Below are 19,997 nucleotides of genomic sequence, written 5' to 3' on the forward strand. Positions count from 1 at the left end.
TCAGAGTCCGTTCTATACAGGGTCACTAGGGAACGACAGAATGGTCTTATTCAGTTGGATAAGCAACAAGATGCAGTATTCCTGGCCAAGTATCAGGATGCGAGGAGACTATATCAATTTATCAAACCCCTCTCCCAGTTGAGGCTGACTTGGCATCTGCACTGGTTCCACGAATTGGGCACGCTGTCAACGGGAGAAGAAACACTTGCACGGAAGTAAAAAGGAGGCAATAAACGACTACCCAGGATACAGACCTCTTCTGTCCTCAACGACGCGAAAAGAAGCCATCTTGATCTGGACTTTCAAGTGTCCGAGTCGGCAGTAGCGAATCCCTTGGAAGGTGGAGTACAGTAATTGTGCCGGCGCGCATTTTCTCCGTACATAGGCTTCAACTGATTCAGAGCATGCGATGATGGAGTTTAAAAAAGGAAGAGCTATGGTGGGAGCCATCATTGAACAGGTTCGGAAAAAATAGGCATATAATAATAGATAATTCGTCCATCAAGGTCAACATTACCCGGCGAGGCGTTAATGAAACAAGAAGACCAGTGGCACGGCAGTTTAGCTAGGCTAAAACTCCATCGCTCCCAGAAGCTACACGTGCTAGTTGACGTTCAGAAACACCAAGTTGGTCACAAGATAGATAGTGCTGAGAAAGACATACCCGGGGGGTACTGCCTCAGGTTCATCAAAGGGCATAGCATGTATCTACTGCATCACGGACAGCTCGGTGTCATGCAAGCACCAAATCAGTTCTGGGCGGTCTTTATGCCTGGTCACCCAATCCGCGTCCAGAAAACGGGCCTTCATGACACTGCATACTGCTCGAAACATTCGAGACAGTCTGTGATTGTCTACATGAAGTACGAACTGAGTATTTAGAATGTCATCAAGAAGGTCAATCTGCCCGGACGAAAAGCCCGGAATTTGCTGCAGCGAAGAAAGCGCTCCTGTCCATGCAACTTGGACACGAGAAGGGGCTCGATTTTCGACTTAGTTTTGTTCCAATGGTAGGGTCTGGATGGTCACCTGCCTGTCAGGAGACATCGATCAACCCGTCAAAACACTGGCTTTTGAGTACGACCCGGCTATGCAACATATAGTCTGATCCGACTACTACCAGCAAGTGGAAGCTTTGGATGACGCCGTAGAGAACTATCCAAACTCGTAGCGAGATGACATATAAGGGTGAGGCTGTCCGTAGTGCGTAGTCCACAGTGTGTTGAATTGAGTACTTCAGAGCATCGGAAAAAATCCCCTGGGATTTACGGAGGGAAGGAACGAGATGGAGAATGGAGGGTGAATCCAACGACATTGCTTACACTAAGTCTCATTATCGAATCCCGATAAGGACAAACGTACAGCAAGCCTGGTGTACGGTTTAAACTTGGACGGCTACTATCATCGTATTATTATAAATAAAAACTGCAAACGATGAATATCTCACTACCGATTCGTACCGAAGCTGTCCCGGCTCTATGCACCATCCGAGCTTGCATTGCCTTGGCCCTTGAGGAGCAAGGAAACCCATCCAAAGCTCCATAACGTCCTGAAGAACACATCCGTTTCCAGACCCAGTTTGCATGGCCTACGATGCAGTCGCGAAGCCCCTGCATCCACAGCCTGAGGTCAACTAGCAACAGTCGCAAGCGCGATGTTTTCGTCTCTCTGTCTGAATCTTTCCGACCTGAGTATTTTTGTCGCGGGGTAAGCGTGCGCCATCAATTCCGTTTCGAGGAGGGCGAACGGATCAAAATACTGTGCATCTTCAGAGTCAAAATTAATGGGATCGTATATTTTTACGACAATGGTTGATGGGTATGTGGCGTTAGGTAAGGAAGCCTAGGCATGAGTTGTCCATACGTGGGAAATACGTCAAGTATTGGAGATGAGCCGCATATCGAGGACGATGGAAACATTAGCGGACATGGCAGGAATGGGAACTCGGCGAGTCATGGAGACAATCTGGGTCACATTTTCAGGACAATTTGGTGGCGGATGAGGATGCAGCTGCAGGGAAACCCCAGCGAGGTATGTGCCTCTCCAGGCTTGGGACTACCTTTGAGACTGATATCTTGGTTGCTCTTGTTCAAGTCAGTTACGACCGGGAACATTAAATACCGGTTCAGGTCCGAAGAAATGATTCCTGCCGTGCCGGACGGGGTGACGAATGGCGCTACCTCTAAGCACCAGCTGTGTTTGCCTTGGGGAGCAAAAAAACCCATCCAAATCCTCGTACTTCCTCTCCTTTCGTCCCAAAAAACACATCCGTCTCGTAGACCCAGTTCGTATGACCTACGATGCAGTCGCGAAGTCCCTGCATCCACAGCATGAGGTCATCAATTTCCCGTTTTTCGCTGCTTTTGTCCTCTGCGGTGCTCTCAGCAGGCGTCAATGTATTCCATATCCATGAAAAGCGGCCCGAAGAAGTCGGAGGCTGCTTTAAAGCTGTCACAATTCGAGCCTCTGTCTCCAGAAAACTGTCGACGGCATTTTTCACCATCGTTCCTGCTTGCTGGGCGGCAACCTGCACCGGCAAGCGCTTATGGGTCATGAGAAGAGAAACGAGGTTGTACCGTTTGTTGATGGACTGGTCTACGTTGTACCCGACGATGTCCTGGATACCCTTGTCAGTGACCCGGAGCAAAATGTCAAGGAAGGTACGAACTACGGTCCAAGCGACAATGTTGACCGCATGCTGCCGAAGACGAACAACATCCTCAGATGTCTTTCCCTCAATATCCAGCCCTTCGGCAGGCTCTATGAAGTCGAGGACGATCTTGATACCGCTCAAGTCTGGCAAAAGTTCGAGATATTCTGCAATCGGAGGGATATAATTCGGGTTCTCCATGACCTGGAGTTGTGCAGAGCGGTAGGTCCTAACGGAGTCCGTGAATCTGTTCTGCCACATCTGAGATTCTTTGTCGTATATCTTCTGGATGCGAGGGACAAGACTACAGAATTAGAACGACTAAACTCCACAATCGAGTAATACTCACTGCATCAATATCGTGTGACCAGCAAAAAGGTCGACTCCATTCCCCGTGCCATCACCAGACCAACAAGACCGTAAAGGTTGGCGCCAGAGCCGTGCGTTGGAATAGACCATCAGAGTACAGAGGTCTGTAAAGAGACGGAGTTGAGGTCCATCGCACGTCGGGAAGCACAGCGACGTGAGAAGACCTGCTTTCACGCCAACCAACGTTTCCCGCTCTTCCTCATTGAGTATCGGAGGCTCCTGGCTGCGGATCCACGCCTCTGACGCATCGGTTATCCTTCGACAGTGCTTGTTGGCTCGAAGATCAAAAGATCGACTGTAGCTGAGTATGTCAGGGAGCTGGAAACTAGCCATTCATTGGTACGGATATATTCAATATTCGAGAACGTGGTGGTGAGAAAGAAAGAGAGGAAGGATCATGTGCAATGCTGAATTTCTTATTTATTTATTTAAATTTATTCCAAAATTTGTAGAGAAAATAGTCCAGCACCGAGATCATCGTACACTGCAAGCCACGAAACAAAACTTAAATAAGGAGCTAACGCTTCCAGATACCATTAATTGTGAAGGTGTTAGTAGAACCCGTTTTCATGTCCTTTAAAACAAGGGCCCGAGGCCACTACCACTGCTGAATTTGTGTTTTTAAGTGCTCAGCACGCTGAGAATAGGAATGCCTTATTTCGGCTTTGAGTCAAATTGACGCTATCCACAGAGAAATTAGAGTCAGGGGAGAAGGAAAAAATTGGAAGGCACTAACAGAATCCATCTCGTAGTCTCCGAGCACCTCAACGTCTACATTGCGGTTGATTACAATGTGTCTGGGTTTCTGCGGTAAAGGTTAGCAAGGATTATGTATTAATAAACCAATACCAACAGAAGCGCTCTCCGCGGAGATAGGCACACGTCTGCCATCGCTATCCAAGGTGAAGGAGGCTCCCAGTGCCGAGCCATCCACAGTCGTCTTCATACCTCTGCGCGCGTTGAGACTAGAATACAGAAATCAGTACGTCCACCAGTCAAAGCGACAATCGTGCTCTTACGTTGCCAGAAGAGAATTGGAATACACTAGAGACATGGTAGTTAGATGATGTTGGCACCAGAATAACACGAAAACCCACGTCTCGAAAGGTTGAAAAAGAATGTGATGTAAAGAAATGTATTAGGATAAACCAAAATCTGAAACGCTCAGATTTTTCGTTTACAGGAAAGAGCTGAACCTACCATGATGAGAGACATGATGGCGCAGATGCTACATGAAGACGGGTCAGCATCGGAAACCACTTGGCCCGCAGGGACGTGCCTTGTGAGCAACCCGGTGTTCATTGTAAAGAGGATCATCTTGTTCATCATCGCGTCCGACCTAATCAATCGCGGATGTTTTAAGTCACTACCAAGGAAGGGCTAGTCACTGCGGACCTTTTCATTCCAGACTTGGAACGATGCAGTAAGACTATAAGCGATCCGCAGATCGCCAAATCTCCTGCTGCGGCAAGCGCATTCATTGATTGTGACAACGACTGCGATTCATGAGCCTCCCGAAAGTTGGACTTGAGAGCGTGCACGAACCCTGACTTTATACGAATCGGAGTAGACCTCCACGGACCATCTAAAACTCTGGATAAGGCGAATACCGATACTAGAGAAGCTAAACTTTACGATTTTGCAAAGTATGCTGTAAGGACATGTTGAGCTATCAGAACGTCTCTGATCACGATAGCCAGTTACCTATGCACACAAAAAATTCCGCGCCGACGAGAGAGCCCTTGGATTGGTGAGAACGCTTTATATTGTTGCCGTGGTGGGAGCAACATACCAGGAATAGGATGAGATAGAGATTTTTGTGGCTCACTGTTCGCGAAGGTCAGTTAAAGAAGTAAAAAAAAGATGGGAGAGAAGTATGCCAACATATCCAAACACGATAGGTGAAGAATCTGTCAGGATTAGGTTTGTGGCATCAACGTCGTATTTTTTTGAAGAAAAAGGCGTACGACTGGACCATCAATGCTACACACGCCTGTTAAAGAAATCAACATGCGCCAAGGAAGAAGAGGTCCTAAAAAATTACGCACTGATGCTACGACTTCGACCTGAAAATTGAATCTTAGTAATAGAAAGTTGAACACTTCTAATACGTGGACTTACGAGAATGCTCCTGGTTCAGAGTGTGAATATTGTAGTGCAAAAAAGGGACGATTTTACTCACCATTCGACTATCTCCAGCTGCGCTGGATTGGCGAAATTTGAAACCAAGTAGGTATAAATGGTATGGCATATTAGAATTTCATGCAAAGTATCCATAGCGCTAGTACACGATAGGTGAGATGATCAAGACGGAAACAAGCAGACTTACAATGTTGCAAGAACCTAAATACAGATTCAGAATCGAACGCATCTTATAGGAGGGATCGTCTTTTGAACTCACAAGAATCCGAAAGCCAAGAGTGTCAAGTCTCCAATAGCGCTGGCGATGAGAATATTTAATTGTTGGGAAATGTTGGACAAATAGCAAAGAAGGCGCTTACATTGAGATACGAAAAGGTTTGCACGCAAGTGGTACCCCATAGTCTAGACGATATCAATGTTTCGCGTCAAGTAGCTGGGATGTAGAAGATGCTCTTGACTTACGCAGTAGAGAATCTGTTCAAAAATTGAAAGCTTGACAAGGACTGAACATAGCATACCGCGTACTTACAAGACACCAACGAGAAGAGCTCCCATCTACGGGGTATTTGAGCACAAAATAAGGGTGTAATTTGACAGAATTAACGCACCGTGTTGTCTAGAGGAGGAATTGCCGTTGCCGTACTCATTTTCTTCGTGTACGAGAGACCAAGAGACGCTGGAGGAAACTGGGGTGAAAAGAAAAGACCAACTCGGCGATTTCCCCTCCTTGTGTACCCCCATCATTTGCCATAACAATAAAATTTGGGCACATGTGGAGAATGGGTCACACCGAGTTTCCCTTCAGGCCCAATATCAACGCGCGCGCTAGAAATTGGAGCCAACCGGCGACGACAATCTGATTCTAGGCCAAAAAGAAAGCTTAGCAATACTGTTTTGAATAGGTGGGAACTCTATGATATATCGTAAAAATATTTCCGCTTATCATATGAGAGTTTTAGATGGAAGACCTAGGGAACTTGGGATGAAGGTTGGACGGTTCGTGGGAGTTAGGGAGGACGATTGATGATCGGGCCCGGAACGTGCTGCGGCTCTTCGGCTCCGATCGGCCTGAGAATCTCCGTTCACCGTGAACCACGACATACTTAGAAGTTCATTAAACAGCCGTATCTGGCACTACTGTAGACGCCTGAATCCTGAATGAATCCGTAACTCCGCGTTGGAACCGCTTTCATATTTCGTGTCGCCAATGCGGCGATTTTTTCTTCGCTCTCCTGTATGCGTGTCCCCTTTTGTTCAACTTAATGACAGGGATTCTCGGCAGTACAGCTAATGTCGATATGTCAACCGGTCCAGCTACCGACTTCCAAGCTCCCAACCGCTTCTGATTTCGGCATCACAAACTTTACTTGGATGGAATTCTGATGCCTCATTGATCTTACCGACGAGATTAACACGGAAGCGCATGCTCAATATTAGCATCTTAGGGCCCTAGGCAGAACCCAGGGTTGCAGAATCAGATCCATGTGGCTCACTCCCATCAATAGAAACCCTGCTTCTTTGAATATCGTCTTTCAAGATAGCAGGAACCAGGTACCTCCGAGCTCGGATCCACCCCTCATGCTAGTGGAACCTTGTTCGCACTTCCAAGCTCATATAACTAGCTCAGGTAAAGCATCATCGCCCCAACTAACTATTTCTCTCATCATGGGCTCTCTGCCAGACCTTCCACTCCTTACGGCTATCGTCCTTACCGTTGTTCTGACTGTTTTACTTATCAAGAAGAATCTGAATCGCAATGGACCTCTTCCTCCAGGACCATCTGGGCTTCCTATCCTCGGAAATGCCTTGGACATGAGTGGGCTATACCCCTGGCTGAAGTATACAGAGTGGAGCAAGCAGTACGGTCGGTAATATCCGTTTGTTGCCTTGAATCGCACTCATGTATCCGTTCACCAGGCGACGTAGTACACATCAAAGCCGTCGGACAATCCGTAATCATATTGAGTTCGCCCAAAGCATTATCTGATCTCCTAGAACAACGGGGTGCAATTTACTCCGACCGACCGCGTCTAATCATGGGTGGTGAACTGTAAGTCTATTCACTCGTACGTTATCTTTAATGGCTTTATTTTGGTTGCAGTGCCGGCTACGTTGACAGCGTCCCGCTTTGTCCTTATGGAAGTAGGCTGCGTGAATACCGCAAGTTGATATTTGAGGCTTTGACGCCTCGCAAGGTTCAAGATTTCTTTCCTCTAGAAGAGGAGAAGACTCGGGAGTTTTTGGGGTGCCTACTGCGTACTCCCGACCAATTCTTGAACCACACCCGAAGGTCGGTGGTTTACCTTTAACGCCGACCCTAGATCTTATTTATACTATCAGGCTTATTGCTGCTATTGTGTTCAAAATTACACATGGTTATGATTTGCAAGATGGTTTGGATCCTCTGATGGAATTAGCGGAACGCGGGGATCACGACTTTTCTGAAGCAGCAAGTGCTGGTGCCTTTCTGGTCGATTCATTCCCAGCTTGTGAGTGACTCCTCATCTTGTGCTTCACGCAGCCCTGATTCGTCGTTACGTTCTAGTGCTCTACCTGCCGCGATGGCTAGGCTTCAGTTGGATGAAGAAGGCCGAGTTATTCCGCAAAAACATGGAGGAACTGCGAGACGCTCCTTGGGAAGCTGTCAAGGAACAAGTGGTCGGTTTTAGAATCATGCCACGTTCAAACGATATACCAACCTAACCGACTGAACAGAAAAAAGGAACTGCCGCTCCGTCATTCGCCGCGAATCTGATTGAGAAGAACAGCAACCCCACTGACTACCAAGAAGATATATATAAGTGGGTCTCCACTGGATTCTATGCTGGTTTGCCGTCTCATACGTTGAGTTATCCGTTACCTGATTGTCCCTTTACCAGGCGGTGCTGATACAGCGAGTAAATTACCCGTTTTCCCCTGCTGTATTCTTATGATGCATCTAGACCGTATCCGCCATAGGGTCATTCTTTCTTTGCATGTCCCTGTATCCCGATATGCAGCGCAAAGCCCAGGAGGAGGTGTTGCGTGTGGTAGGAAACAGCCGACTACCCACGTTCTCCGACCGGCCCCTTCTCCCCTATGTCAATGCGCTCATCAATGAGGTACACCGCATGAATCCCGTCGGCCCTACAGCGCTTCCACATAGATCAACCAAGGACGATCATTACAACGGGTATTTCATTCCCGCTGGGTCCATCGTAATTCCGAATAGCTGGTACGCGTATCAATCGCTCTCTTACTCTGCCTGCTGATTTTCGACCCAAACTCAGGGCTGTTCTTCACGACCCAGATGTCTACCCTTCGCCCTTCGAATTTTTACCCGAGCGATATTTCGACAACGAAGCCAAGGCGAAAGGTCTAAACCCTGATCCTCACAAATTCGCTTTCGGTTACGGACGACGGTATTCGGCTTCATCCATCAGATTTTATAGTAATCGCTGACGTACATCTCAGAGTATGTCCAGGGCAGCACCTCGCTGATAACTCTCTCTTCATCGCGGTTGCGATGATACTCTCAGTCTTTAATATTTCCCGAGCGGATGGAAAGGCGCCAAAACCAGATTTCTCCCGTAGCGAGGGGTACATTTCGTCGACTATTTGGTGAGACCGGTTCAGGTATCTATGGTCTTTGAGTGAATACTTATTATTATGGTATACAGTCACCCCGAACCCTTCAAGTGTCATATTGTGCCTCGGTCAGAGGAAGCAGCGATGCTGATACGGGCGAACGACTTGAAGGAAGGTCGTTCATAGTTTTTGTAGGCTCTCGATCACATTGATCTTCTTATTCTATACAAGGCGTAATATCGACCTTGATAGACTATTTAAATAATTAAATGTCAATTTCTTCGGCCCTGCTCTAGTTCCATCATTGCATGAATCGATCAGTAACATCTGATAGCGAACGATTACTTGCTACACGCCACAAGACCGAGGTAGGCAAAGGTGTAATACAAACCTATTCCTCTCCATCACAAGCCAAAGTCGTTTTGCTCCTCCAGGAAAAAATCAACTCCTATATGGAGTAAGCAGACAATGAAGAAACTTACTCGGCATGGTCAGTCTCCGACTGTAAGACCATCCGGAATTCCAGCTCAACATGCATCTTCCTAATGCCCTTCAAATTATCCATAACGACCAGCTGAGTCTCAGTCATCAGGTCACCGTATCCCTCATTGTGAAGCGTCAAGATAACCTGGACCTTTCGAAGCTTCGGAGCCTTTGTCAAAAGCACCCGGTCAAGCTCGCGCCACTGAGGAGCGGATTTTTCTTTCAATTCGCCGCTGGCAATGTTTAGATAAACGCGAATCGTGATCTTCTCGACTTGATTATTCTGCGCTTGAAAGTTGGATATCCACCATTGGAGGATCGGTACCGGGCCTATCGGCATGCCAAGTATATCGCCTAGGTCACAGGCAATTGACTGTAGATGAGATACTGGAAGTACAAAGGATGGGGGCGTGGGTGCAACGGCTGTGGGGCCGTAAGTACAGATTGGGTCCAGAAACATAAGCACCCTCACCTTGCAAGAAAAACAGACGCAACTCCCTCAACGACTCCATTGAACAAAGAACAGTTGATCTGACGAAGATAGGGTGATGCTCATCCCCTAGACAACACGTTGTAAATTATATAGGCCACTTGACGCGATGGAGGAGGGCTTACTACAGCGGACCTCTAACACTTTTAGTGGGAACCCCTCTAGTTCAGCATCCATTGGGTACGGGGACGTGAGTGTTACACTTAATGGCGCGGGATCCTTCATTCCAGAGCATCGGTGCAAGAATGCGTGGAAGCCTTCGAGGTCCGATATGCCCACGTCTTTGAGCACAACAGATTAAAGCTGTGGCGCAGAGAACAAGGCCGTAAGGAGTTTGGTCGGAAAGTGACCCCAATTCATCCGTGACAGTTTGGCTGTCTTGAGGTTCGGGAACAACGACAGGATGTGCTCTAGACAAGGGTCAGCAGCAATATCCCATTCTTCGTTATCGGGCTCCACCAGGAGCGCCTTCACTACTGGACCAGCGCTGCGCTGGGATGCGAGAAAGGCATGAAAGCAGCGGTCTGAGTCTTCTGAGTTCCTCAAGGCAATATCTTCAAAAAGGATGGTCCTGGTGCATGAAGCGAATGCCCGAGAGACTAGTGAACACGACAGAAGGTCCCGAACAGCTTCAGGTTTGTCCCCGTGTAACTGATCGATCACGGCGTCGATGAGCTCTTGAGGAAAGGTGTACATCGCGTCTTTTTTTGCTGTATAAGTTCAGAGCTGCTGCATTCAAGTACGGCGACAGACCTGGTTCGCCTGGGGTTGCAAGGTACTCTTGGTGGTGGTGGTTGGGTAGAGAGACAACAGCATCGGGACATCATCTTTTAAGGAGACCAGTGTCCTGCCACTTGCGAAGTCGATCATGTCATTTGATCTGGTGGCACTAAGGGACTGAGAAGTGAGGCCTAGTGGTAAGGGTCTGGTTCAGCACGATTTAATCTAAACTTGTCTGAAAGAGTGCCACTTACTCGTTGCTGGGCGATGCGAAACCTTCTTATTCTTTGGTGCTGAGCTCGCGTCATGGAGCAGAGGTGCAAAAGCTGACGATGCCTTCGGCCCCCGCAGCACTAGAATATCTACCTATTTTTGCACTTGATAGATACTGTGAACCGGGACCCAAGTAGCCAAGTGTTACTAGCGAACGAAAAAAAAAGAGGGCGATTGATGAAGCCTGTTCTCGCTCAACAAGGAGAGAAAAGCACTGGGCGAGGAAGCGCACGGATTGTTGTACGCAGGTGGGCGAAGCGGAGAGAAGAAAGTCGAAATGACAGGATGTATAAAGGGCTCGTGAGTTGGATTCAAGTTAGGTTTTCCGACCCCACCTCTTGAAATGGAGATATCATGTCTGAGCGTAAATGCTAGGCCTTATGAGCTGAAGCGATGGGTCGAGCATATTATCCCTGTCGACATGGTGGTGGTAGTGCGTTAGTGAGAAATCCATATCTGATCTTTCGGATCTGATCGGCCTGATCGGAAGTGCTGAACTCCTCGGTCCGGATATCCGCGACTTCCGATTCTGCGATCCGACAACACCAAACGGGAGTCGGAGTGTTTCTTCATGTTCTAACAAAAGACCTCTCCCAGGCAGACACCAACGGGTCGTGAAATAGGACTGGAAACGGACAACAGAGCTAAATCTCGTCCTCCTCTCTCATCCAATTGAATATACTAATTTGACCTGTATACTTCTGAATCCATGGAAGTTGTTTTCTCTGATCACGGATCATCAATGCACAACCAATACGAGTTCATGCGGAAGACTGAAATCTGTCTGAGCACTCGGGTTCGATGGCAGGTCGCTTAGAATTAGTTCGAAATGATAGCGCCTGAATGTAAATTTCAATCCTAACATGTAGATTGAACGTATGGAAGAAGACTCGAAACAAGAAGTCAGTCGAATCCTGTCGATAAGTATGCAACGCCAGATACGGTGAATCTTGGAACCGTTTCTGAATCCTGAAATTTGAAAGGTTGGAAGATAAGTGACGCGCCGTGACCCCTATCTTTTGTGTGGCTATGCATCTTTAATGACACTCGCTTGGTAAAGTCTTGTACCCACCTCTCTTCAGCATGCCCAGCGATCTCGACAGGTGCGCGCCGTGTTTCTGTCAAATATCTGCAGCTCAGCCCTTTCAGTCAAATAGCCCAGCTTAGCCGTTGTGAACCGATATCCGAGGCCCAAGTGAAGACGCTGTGTATCAAGGCTCGGGAGATCCTCATTGAAGAAGGCAATGTCCAGGTTGTCGACTCGCCGGTTACAGTCAGCGCCTCCGTTGCCATTTGCCGCCCCTTTGTTGACGTCGATATAGATATGTGGTGACATACACGGCCAATTCTTCGACCTGATGGAGCTGTTCACGGTGGGAGGATGGTGTCCAGACACAAACTACCTGTTCATGGGTGCGTGCACCTGCATATATGCGCATTTTATTGTCTTACTTTCATTCCAGGCGACTTTGTCGACCGTGGCTTCTATAGCGTAGAGACATTCCTCCTTCTCCTGGCCCTGAAAGTGCGCTATCCGGACCGTATAACACTTATACGAGGGAACCACGAGAGTCGGCAAATAACCCAGGTGCGTCCACCGTAACTTGTTGACCTTTTCTTTTACTTTAACTGAGGTTAGGTATATGGATTTTATGACGAGTGCCAGCGGAAATATGGTAGCTCCAATGTATGGCGTTGGTGCTGCGAGGTATTCGATTATCTTGCTCTCGGTGCGATCGTCGACGGTCGTGTCTTTTGTGTGCACGGCGGCCTCAGCCCCAGCCTCGCCAGTATAGATCAAATCCGGGCCATAGAACGGAAGCAAGAAGTGCCACACGAAGGACCAATGTGTGATCTCCTCTGGTCAGATCCGGATGGTACGAATTTCTTTTGTCCGCGTACTATCGATACTCGTCTCGCTGACGCTGGAGCGCAGATACTATAACAGGTTGGGGCCTCTCCCCTCGAGGTGCCGGCTTCCTCTTCGGTGCTGATATAACGAAAAATTTTGCGCATCACAACGCATTAGACCTTATCGCCCGTGCACACCAGCTCGCGATGGAGGGATACAAGCTGATGTTTGACAGGATGATCGTCACTGTGTGGAGTGCACCAAATTATTGTTATCGGTGTGGGAATGTCGCGTCGATATTGGAGCTAGATGAACACCTTGGGCAGGAGTATAAAGTGTTCAACCATGCGCCAATGGTAGATATCCTCTTCTCGTCTTACTCCCCGTTCATCCGCTGATGATGGCTACAGGATGTGCGATCTATACCTACAAAAAGACCCCCGCCAGAGTATTTCCTGTGACAGAGCATGTGGTGGGTCCTCTGTTCGAGTCTATGCAATCCCTGTTAGTTCATGGCCTTACAGATGAGCAGGTTATTGATATCTTGGCAGCAGGCAAACATGCTAAGGCACGCTTCTGTCGGCATATTGGTCCATCCTATTGTTCCGCCCAGACCCCTTCGCGTCTCACACGGGCGTCATTTGGCGTAAAATCATCGACGCGATGTGGCAGCGCATTAGCACGCCAGTTGTATTTACGTTAATATGATCCGAGTCTGGCCGTCAAACTCATTGTCATGTCCTTCTGACCAGCTGCGTTCGTGACAGCCGTTTGACATATGCGAAAGCTTTCAGACCCTTTCAGACTGATAGGAAGATCTATCTTCGAATTCGATACTTCAAGGTTCAGTCGAAGTTTTCGCGGCACGTGGTCGTGGTGTCGTCTAGGCGACCCTGAATCGTTTCTCTTCCAATGTCGCTAACAACTACATAGTAGCAAGTTCTCTGTTCTCCCTTAACATAACTCCGATGGGCATTTCATCTTTCGTGAACCTTGGCGTGCGAGTCCGAGTCGGCTTTCAAAATCATTGGTTCAAGACTTCAAGTGACGTGTTGGTATCTGCAGTTCTGGACATATCTCGACGCTGTGTACCGCAGGAAAAAGTTACGACAGTGTTTACCAAGGGCAATTCTGCTAGGATCAGGGTGATTACTGGATCATGTTTTCTGAGAGAGGCCGGAGAGGGCTTCCTGCCAATTTTGTTCTCCGTACGTAATGTGTAAGTGATTGTCTTTTCTTCGTCGTCAAAGGTCCTTCTAATTTCGAATTGACATTGATTTAGAATCATCCAAAATCACGTTCGTCATGTATGTCCCTTTGAATCACCCGGCGATTAATTTTAGTGTAAGCACTACCACATACTCAACGGCGACCGAGCGCTACCATTCACAGCGATCACGAAGAATCTTGAATATACAGCAACGTCTATAATCACTTGATGAAAAAGAATAAGTTGGATCCTTTGGTCAATAAGGACGATTCCTGATCTGGTCATCACCGCTCAAGTGCGAATCGGAGAAGCGGGCGCAGACGGTTCGGATATCTGTTGCGAACGTCAGGATGTCGGACAAGTCAATACGGAAGCCGTGCGCTGTAATTCAAGTCCTTTTCTTAGGCCCAGAGGATCTTTTTTTCCCTGTTAATCATGTCGAAACCTAGGCTTTCATTGGCTCTCGGGTGGTATTCTCGCGTGAAATATGGTCCTATGAATTGGAATGCCACTGATGCCAACCGTAGGAACTGCGGTTTGGACGCAGTAGAGACCAAGGACGAGCAGTGGGAAGATCTGCCGTTTTAATCATGTCTTCGCTTATGTCTTATTTAACAGAAAGTTTCATGGAAAGATGGAGCCAAGTTCGTTGCCTATTAGGATTTACAGATGGTTTTCAACAACAGTGGATTGACTGCCCTTCCGTTCTCTCATGAGAAATCTAGGGTAGCCATCCCCTCACAAAGATCTTCTTTATTCTCTAGCCTTCTCACATCCCTAGCCCCTCCGACACGTACCGAGATTCAGGCTTGTTGGGAGCTCTGTCGACTTCAGAATGGTATGGGCTGCGCTACCGTTTTCTTACCCGTAGGTAAGAATAGTGATCTTCCATTTTATCCGTGAATAATAGTCTAATGCATGTTTTCAGCGTGGTCACTTGCTATGGTATACCACGCCTATCCCGAACTTAGCGGGATCAATGTTCTACACCGTGCAGCACTTTACTTCTTCCTCTGTATCGGTATTAAATCCCTGGTTGGTGATCTTGACATACGCTTTGGCAATGAGTCTCATATAATTCTCCTAGATTATGACTATTGATGATATCCTCGACTATGATATCGATGCTCACGTTGAACGCACTAAGAACCGCGCCATTCCCCGAGGCGCGATCAGTATAGAACGTGCCTGGTTGTTCTTTGCCCTCCAGGTCGTTGTCGGTGTTTATTTGGCCAATATCTTCTTAAGTCCTGACGCGTAAGTAATAACGTCTTTATTGGCGTACTTTGTTAGATCTTTCATTGCAGTCGTCACATTTCCATGACTGTTTGGCCGTTATATGTTTTGTATCCCACGTGCAAGCGATGGATGTACTTTGCTCCCATTCCACTGGTATGTAGCATCGCATTGTTATTCATGGTCTCAAAGTCTTACTCCTTCCAAGGGGTTGATGTTCAACATCGGAATATTCATGGGCTGGGCCGATCTTACACCTGACGGTCGTATTCCTTGGGCGTCCCTTACAGTCGCCTACATCGGTGCCATCCTTTGGACAATCACCTACGAGACTGTATATCAGCACCAGGTAAGTATAATATACTATCATAGACACTGATTTTTGAATGAATCTTCTTCAGGATAAGCTCGATGATGTCAAAATCGGCATGAAATCTCTAGCCATGTTCTGCGGGGAATACACCATCCCTGTTTGCGCCACCACTACCATTGGATTTGCGTTCCTCATGTCGTACGGTGGCCGTCTCAACGAGCAGGGCCTGCCATATCACTTCGCCATCGCGATCTCGGCAGGTATTCTGCTCAAGGAGCTGCTCTCAACCAACATCGACGACCCTAGGCAATGTATGAAGTTTTTCCTCCGCACCCCGATGATAGGAAACATCGTCCTGGCAGGACTGGTTCTTGACGGGATCCTTCAGCGTGCCGTCAATGGAATTCCCTTGTAGAGTGTTTCGGCTCACCTTTTATTGTACTAGTAATTTTTCCCGTATTTAGTTGTGTATGCTTAAGCAGTGTCCTTCAACGTGGACAGCGAACCCGATATTCAATATTTAAACTACTGTGTTGATGCTGCACCTTATCTAGATGATATGATTAGCCCAGTAGGTCGTTGTGAGATAGATGAATGCGAAAGGATATAGGCATCGACCATTGATGATATTCGATTCACTGAAAGATGGGAAAAGACAAGTAGTCAGGTACTACAAAACGTCGCTACAACCACCACCAAAAATGGTTCCATATGATATTGTTGGGATCCCACGGACCCCTGTAATCAGGACGAATGGGAGGCTCTTTCGAGGGAGTGTAGTCGTACAGATAACCGATGTAATACTTAACTCCGTCACATTGACGAGATTCCCATTCGAGAATGTCAACCAAAGGTTGGAGAACTTCCTGCTGATCCATATGACGAGCACGCCATTCAGGGTCCCAGAGCTGTGTTTGGATTTTGAAGACCAGCTCTTCTAAGCGATTGATGCGCGTCAGGATGTTTCGGGCTCCCCGACATAATCTTGAAATGCGACGGGGAAGACGTTCCATTATCTCGAGCCGATAGGACGACAGGATACAACATCTCCTGGTGTAGCGAAGGAGAGTTTCCAGACCATGAGAGCCTCGTAGCTCTGAGATCAAGAGGGTCTCACTTTGCTCCAGAAGCTCCTCGAGCTGGAACTCTGCTTGCCTGGCTCGGTTGCACTCCTTTTGAAGAGTACGTATACAGTCGCCGGCCTCGGTGAAAAGGGATTCGTGGTTATAGCCCGAGCACAAAAGAAATTGGCCATAGTCAATGAAACGATAGGCCTCCTCCAAGACTGCCAAGATGGCACTGTAATATTCTGCAGAGACATCTCGGATGGGGATGTGGATAAGAGAAAGAGATTTCTTGCGCATGGGAGCGGCGAAGGACGTTTGGGTTATCAAAAACATCAAATTCTGGTAATATGATCCCGTCAGTTCCTCGACGAGGGTGTCTATGACATAGCCGATCTCGTGGTCCTGGATGTTATCTCAAATAAACATCATAGGTTTCAGTCTAGATGTAGACAGATACCTGGGCGCCTGACCCTCGCATCATACTGCAGAACGGTTAAGCAGGTACGTGTAGTATTAGTGTTCTAGTTAAGAATCTGCCGAACGTCGGAAGGTTTCACTTAGTGGCCGGCCCTCAAGACGACACGCGTCACTGATCACGTTCACGTTCCAACTGCTGTCCTCGGACTCCTCGGAAATTGAATCTGTCGCTCAACCTTTTACTGTCTTGTTTTCCGCCGTTTTGTCGTGTCCAACATTGCTACAACTGGCTTTACTGTTTAGCAATGAGCCTTGCCCTTCACCTTGGATTATCCAGATATCAAATGCTCACTCTGTTTGCGTTCTGGGGGAAACTTGAACATCTGGTTGTACGTCGTATCATCCGTCTTTTTTTCTCCTACCATCTTTCTCTAGTTCTGCTTGAAAATGTATTCACGTCGGATTAGAAAGGATCGAACGTTCACATGAACGTCTGGTGCAAATTCTACATCTTAAGTCGACAATAAAACATTCAAGAATGATATGCTACCTAATTCGATTCCTTCCAACGGCCTATATCAGTCACTCGTTACTCACGACGACAATGCAGACTTTAGTTTCTGGACATCTCTAGTGATCTCGCCTCTTTACATAGCCCTGTGACAGTACCTTTCAGAAGCCTTACGAGACTACTCTTTGCACGCATCTGTCTTTATCGAGTTTCTAGCGTCCTCTGGCATTTGGGCTATTTTCTCTCTCGCTCTCTCCCCCAATGTGAAAGAACTGATAAACATATTCTATTCCTTCAGAGTTTCTTCTATGCGTCTTAAAATGATTTTACCCTTCACCGTGTATTACGTATGCCCATACCATCTTTATGCCCCCAAAGTCCTGGTGGTCCAGGGTCGTTTTGCCTTCGGAACTGGGTTCAGGAAGCTATTCAAGCCTTATCGCCTGACTGTCACCTGGGATAACTTGTATCCCAACTCTGTTCTATGTGTCCGTTTTGTTGCGGGGAAGCCTGGAGAGGTCGATAGGAAAACGTCAGATCGACCTCCTGTTATCTGATAATTAGGACATCTGAAATTTCATCGTCTCTTAAGTAGCTGCCAGTACCAGATAAGGTTGCGCCAAATGGACGTGAGCAGGACCATGGAACTCTGAGATCGACTACTCAGAGGCGCCGAGTTATCGATTCCTGGATCTATCTTGTACCACCTTTACGAAACTTCCTCAGTCACCAGGTGGCCAGCTTTCGTACTTATCTCAACTCTGATGATTAACCAACATATGGCGTGCTGATAGCGACATTTGGAGTCTTTATCGTCTACCCCTCCATAAAACCTAGAATCTTTGTCTCTAGATCATGTTATCATCATCATGGTCCAAGCACCTGCTACTGATATCTTCGGCTCCCTAGGCGCTTTCTCCCACTACGATGAGACCACCCATATCGGAACACGTTTCCCCTCCAAAGCCACCCAGTTGTCCTCATTCCTGTCTAGCGACGAGCTCATCAAAGACCTCGCTACGCTCGTCAGCCACCGGGGTGTTGTATTCTTCACAGACCAAACCATTACGATAGACCAGCAGAAGGAGCTCGCGAGGCGGATGGGAAAGTTGTCTGGAAACCCTAGGACGTCGGATTTGCACATCCATCCGATCTCTGAGGATGTGCCTGAGCTGGGGAAGGATGTCAGTGTGATTTCGAGCAAGGGGTGAGTAGAGGAGACGCTCTATTGAATGTGGGTCGGCGATTGATGTATAAGTATAGTGGAATTGCGCGGGCCGAGTTAGACGAAAGCACGAGGGCGAGCAAGGGATGGCATGCGGATATTACTTTTGAGAAGATTCCTTCAGATTACGCCGTGAGCACCTTCATCCTGGTTGATTTATTTTTGGTTCTTATGCTATGCTTCGTCACCCAGCTCTTGAAGATGCATACGCTACCACCTGGTGAGCACACAATCTGTACCTATGATAAGAATTAATGCGAAGCCACGGCTCGATAGTTGGAGGGGATACTCTAGTACGTATTTTTCGGATTTTGTGCATCAGCTTATTTAATTAATTCTGCGTGATAGTGGGCAAGGTGATTATTTCTATTGATCCCTCAGCTTGCCTTATTGAGTATCAAAAAGCGGTTACGAAGCCTATGACAGGCTTTCGCCTGCATACAAGCAATTCCTTGAGGGTTTACATGCACGGCATAGTGGCGAATTTTTCAATAAGGTAAGATCCCCTTCATTTCTCGTGCCATTACTTTGACTGATTGAGGCTGCTGTTGCACCAGTATGCCCGACAACAGAATCTTCCCATTCAGGATCCTCGTGGTGCACCAGAGAACACAGGTTCCGACCTGACTGCTATCCAGTGAGGGTTCATTAGCTATCCCATCCGACTAACATGCAAGTTAATACTACGTGTTCTGCAAGCCCGGTCATTCGAACAAACCCGGTGACGAGATTCAAGTCTTTATTCGTGAATCAAACGTGAGTTCCAGTACTACAAATTTCCCTTCGTGGTGAACGAACTGGTTCTTAGGTTCACGAAACGCATCGTCGAACTGACCTTGGACGAGTCTGATGATATTTTGGCATATCTGTCGAGGCATATTTCAGAAAATCATGATCTTCAGGTAGTTCGCGCTGCTTGACTATGGTTAGTATACCTGATGCGTCGTCGTTTAGGTCCGCTTCCGATGGCAGAAGAATGATGTCGCGATTTGGGACAACCGGTCCACTTTCCACACCGCAACGTACGTGTATCGCCTTTCCTTACCGCATTTCTTACGCTTACGTTGTCATTAGCAACGACTATGGTTCTAGCCTACGCCAAGGTAACCGCGTTGTGAGTTTGGGAGAGAAGCCATTCTTGGATCCGAATTCCAAGAGCAGGAAGGAAGTATTAGGTACACTTCAGTGAAAGCATGCTTTATTATCTGTACAACTTGATATGAATGTCACCATATCGCAGATGGGCTTGAGATGCCGATACCCTTTCCCAATGCCCAGCACCACCCAAAGATAGAAATCCCTCATCTCATTAGGCGTCAGGCCTCGCCGTAGGTATATGCTGCGGGACGGTACTTAGTACTACCCAAAAGGCACCACGTTATAAACCATACCCGACAAACCAGGAGCTCAAGATAATGTGGGAGCTCGACAAGTTGGTGCGTAGCGCGTAGCAGCAGCCGAGCCGCGCCGCC

At 47.5% G+C, this 19,997-nt stretch overlaps 9 protein-coding genes across 9 annotated transcripts; 4 read left to right on the forward strand and 5 right to left on the reverse strand.

Moving 5' to 3' along the window:
* Positions 1-1,969: 1,969 nt before the first annotated feature.
* EV420DRAFT_1765996 (isoprenoid synthase domain-containing protein) lies at positions 1,970-3,404 on the reverse strand. Its single transcript, XM_060480858.1, has 3 exons — positions 3,000-3,404; positions 2,669-2,954; positions 1,970-2,617 (listed from the first exon to the last, which is right to left on the reverse strand). Exons 1-3 carry the CDS (start codon positions 3,350-3,352, stop codon positions 2,183-2,185), a joined length of 1,074 nt encoding a protein of 357 aa, XP_060328246.1. The 5' UTR covers positions 3,353-3,404; the 3' UTR covers positions 1,970-2,182.
* EV420DRAFT_630545 (uncharacterized protein) lies at positions 3,373-5,941 on the reverse strand. The gene is made up of 23 exons (XM_060482854.1): positions 5,770-5,941; positions 5,691-5,716; positions 5,624-5,635; positions 5,521-5,563; positions 5,421-5,459; positions 5,349-5,362; positions 5,202-5,300; positions 5,141-5,150; positions 5,068-5,085; positions 4,987-5,012; positions 4,904-4,929; positions 4,812-4,846; positions 4,724-4,760; positions 4,655-4,670; positions 4,565-4,604; positions 4,415-4,515; positions 4,299-4,358; positions 4,220-4,247; positions 4,117-4,174; positions 4,039-4,063; positions 3,873-3,984; positions 3,752-3,824; positions 3,373-3,700 (listed from the first exon to the last, which is right to left on the reverse strand). Exons 1-23 carry the CDS (start codon positions 5,806-5,808, stop codon positions 3,690-3,692), a joined length of 948 nt encoding a protein of 315 aa, XP_060328247.1. The 5' UTR covers positions 5,809-5,941; the 3' UTR covers positions 3,373-3,689.
* An 866-nt stretch (positions 5,942-6,807) lies between these two features.
* EV420DRAFT_1557502 (cytochrome P450) lies at positions 6,808-9,142 on the forward strand. The gene is made up of 12 exons (XM_060473695.1): positions 6,808-7,025; positions 7,079-7,211; positions 7,263-7,451; positions 7,502-7,650; positions 7,707-7,819; positions 7,877-7,988; positions 8,041-8,054; positions 8,104-8,375; positions 8,431-8,562; positions 8,615-8,761; positions 8,821-9,055; positions 9,120-9,142. Exons 1-11 carry the CDS (start codon positions 6,827-6,829, stop codon positions 8,912-8,914), a joined length of 1,554 nt encoding a protein of 517 aa, XP_060328248.1. The 5' UTR covers positions 6,808-6,826; the 3' UTR covers positions 8,915-9,055; positions 9,120-9,142.
* Positions 9,026-10,062, reverse strand: EV420DRAFT_630782 (uncharacterized protein). The gene is made up of 3 exons (XM_060482855.1): positions 9,827-10,062; positions 9,684-9,770; positions 9,026-9,634 (listed from the first exon to the last, which is right to left on the reverse strand). The coding sequence occupies exons 1-3, from the start codon at positions 9,924-9,926 to the stop codon at positions 9,207-9,209; spliced, it is 615 nt and encodes a 204-aa protein (XP_060328249.1). The 5' UTR covers positions 9,927-10,062; the 3' UTR covers positions 9,026-9,206.
* On the reverse strand, positions 9,999-10,397 carry EV420DRAFT_1645446 (uncharacterized protein; the record flags this gene model as incomplete). The annotated part of the gene is made up of 1 exon (XM_060477784.1): positions 9,999-10,397. The coding sequence occupies one exon, from the start codon at positions 10,395-10,397 to the stop codon at positions 9,999-10,001; it is 399 nt and encodes a 132-aa protein (XP_060328250.1).
* Positions 10,398-11,777: 1,380 nt separating this feature from the next.
* EV420DRAFT_1273497 (Metallo-dependent phosphatase-like protein) lies at positions 11,778-13,007 on the forward strand (the record flags this gene model as incomplete). The annotated part of the gene is made up of 7 exons (XM_060467765.1): positions 11,778-11,797; positions 11,844-11,967; positions 12,017-12,107; positions 12,158-12,282; positions 12,334-12,571; positions 12,631-12,902; positions 12,957-13,007. 7 exons carry the CDS (start codon positions 11,778-11,780, stop codon positions 13,005-13,007), a joined length of 921 nt encoding a protein of 306 aa, XP_060328251.1.
* Positions 13,008-14,154: 1,147 nt separating this feature from the next.
* EV420DRAFT_630819 (UbiA prenyltransferase family-domain-containing protein) lies at positions 14,155-15,854 on the forward strand. The gene is made up of 6 exons (XM_060482856.1): positions 14,155-14,627; positions 14,685-14,791; positions 14,844-15,013; positions 15,064-15,148; positions 15,201-15,341; positions 15,394-15,854. The coding sequence occupies exons 1-6, from the start codon at positions 14,426-14,428 to the stop codon at positions 15,718-15,720; spliced, it is 1,032 nt and encodes a 343-aa protein (XP_060328252.1). The 5' UTR covers positions 14,155-14,425; the 3' UTR covers positions 15,721-15,854.
* Positions 15,855-15,988: 134 nt separating this feature from the next.
* EV420DRAFT_1481912 (uncharacterized protein) lies at positions 15,989-17,214 on the reverse strand (the record flags this gene model as incomplete). The annotated part of the gene is made up of 2 exons (XM_060469823.1): positions 15,989-16,785; positions 17,142-17,214. The coding sequence occupies 2 exons, from the start codon at positions 17,212-17,214 to the stop codon at positions 15,989-15,991; spliced, it is 870 nt and encodes a 289-aa protein (XP_060328253.1).
* Positions 17,215-18,013: 799 nt separating this feature from the next.
* On the forward strand, positions 18,014-19,980 carry EV420DRAFT_630895 (uncharacterized protein). The gene is made up of 11 exons (XM_060482857.1): positions 18,014-18,507; positions 18,564-18,657; positions 18,718-18,745; positions 18,802-18,818; positions 18,874-18,881; positions 18,931-19,021; positions 19,083-19,162; positions 19,225-19,281; positions 19,334-19,427; positions 19,480-19,547; positions 19,600-19,980. The coding sequence occupies exons 1-11, from the start codon at positions 18,170-18,172 to the stop codon at positions 19,712-19,714; spliced, it is 990 nt and encodes a 329-aa protein (XP_060328254.1). The 5' UTR covers positions 18,014-18,169; the 3' UTR covers positions 19,715-19,980.
* Positions 19,981-19,997: the final 17 nt, after the last annotated feature.

The sequence above is a fragment of the Desarmillaria tabescens genome (assembly GCF_030435595.1).
Source record: "Desarmillaria tabescens strain CCBAS 213 chromosome Unknown EV420scaffold_29, whole genome shotgun sequence".
NCBI classification, from domain to species: Eukaryota; Fungi; Basidiomycota; class Agaricomycetes; order Agaricales; family Physalacriaceae; genus Desarmillaria; species Desarmillaria tabescens.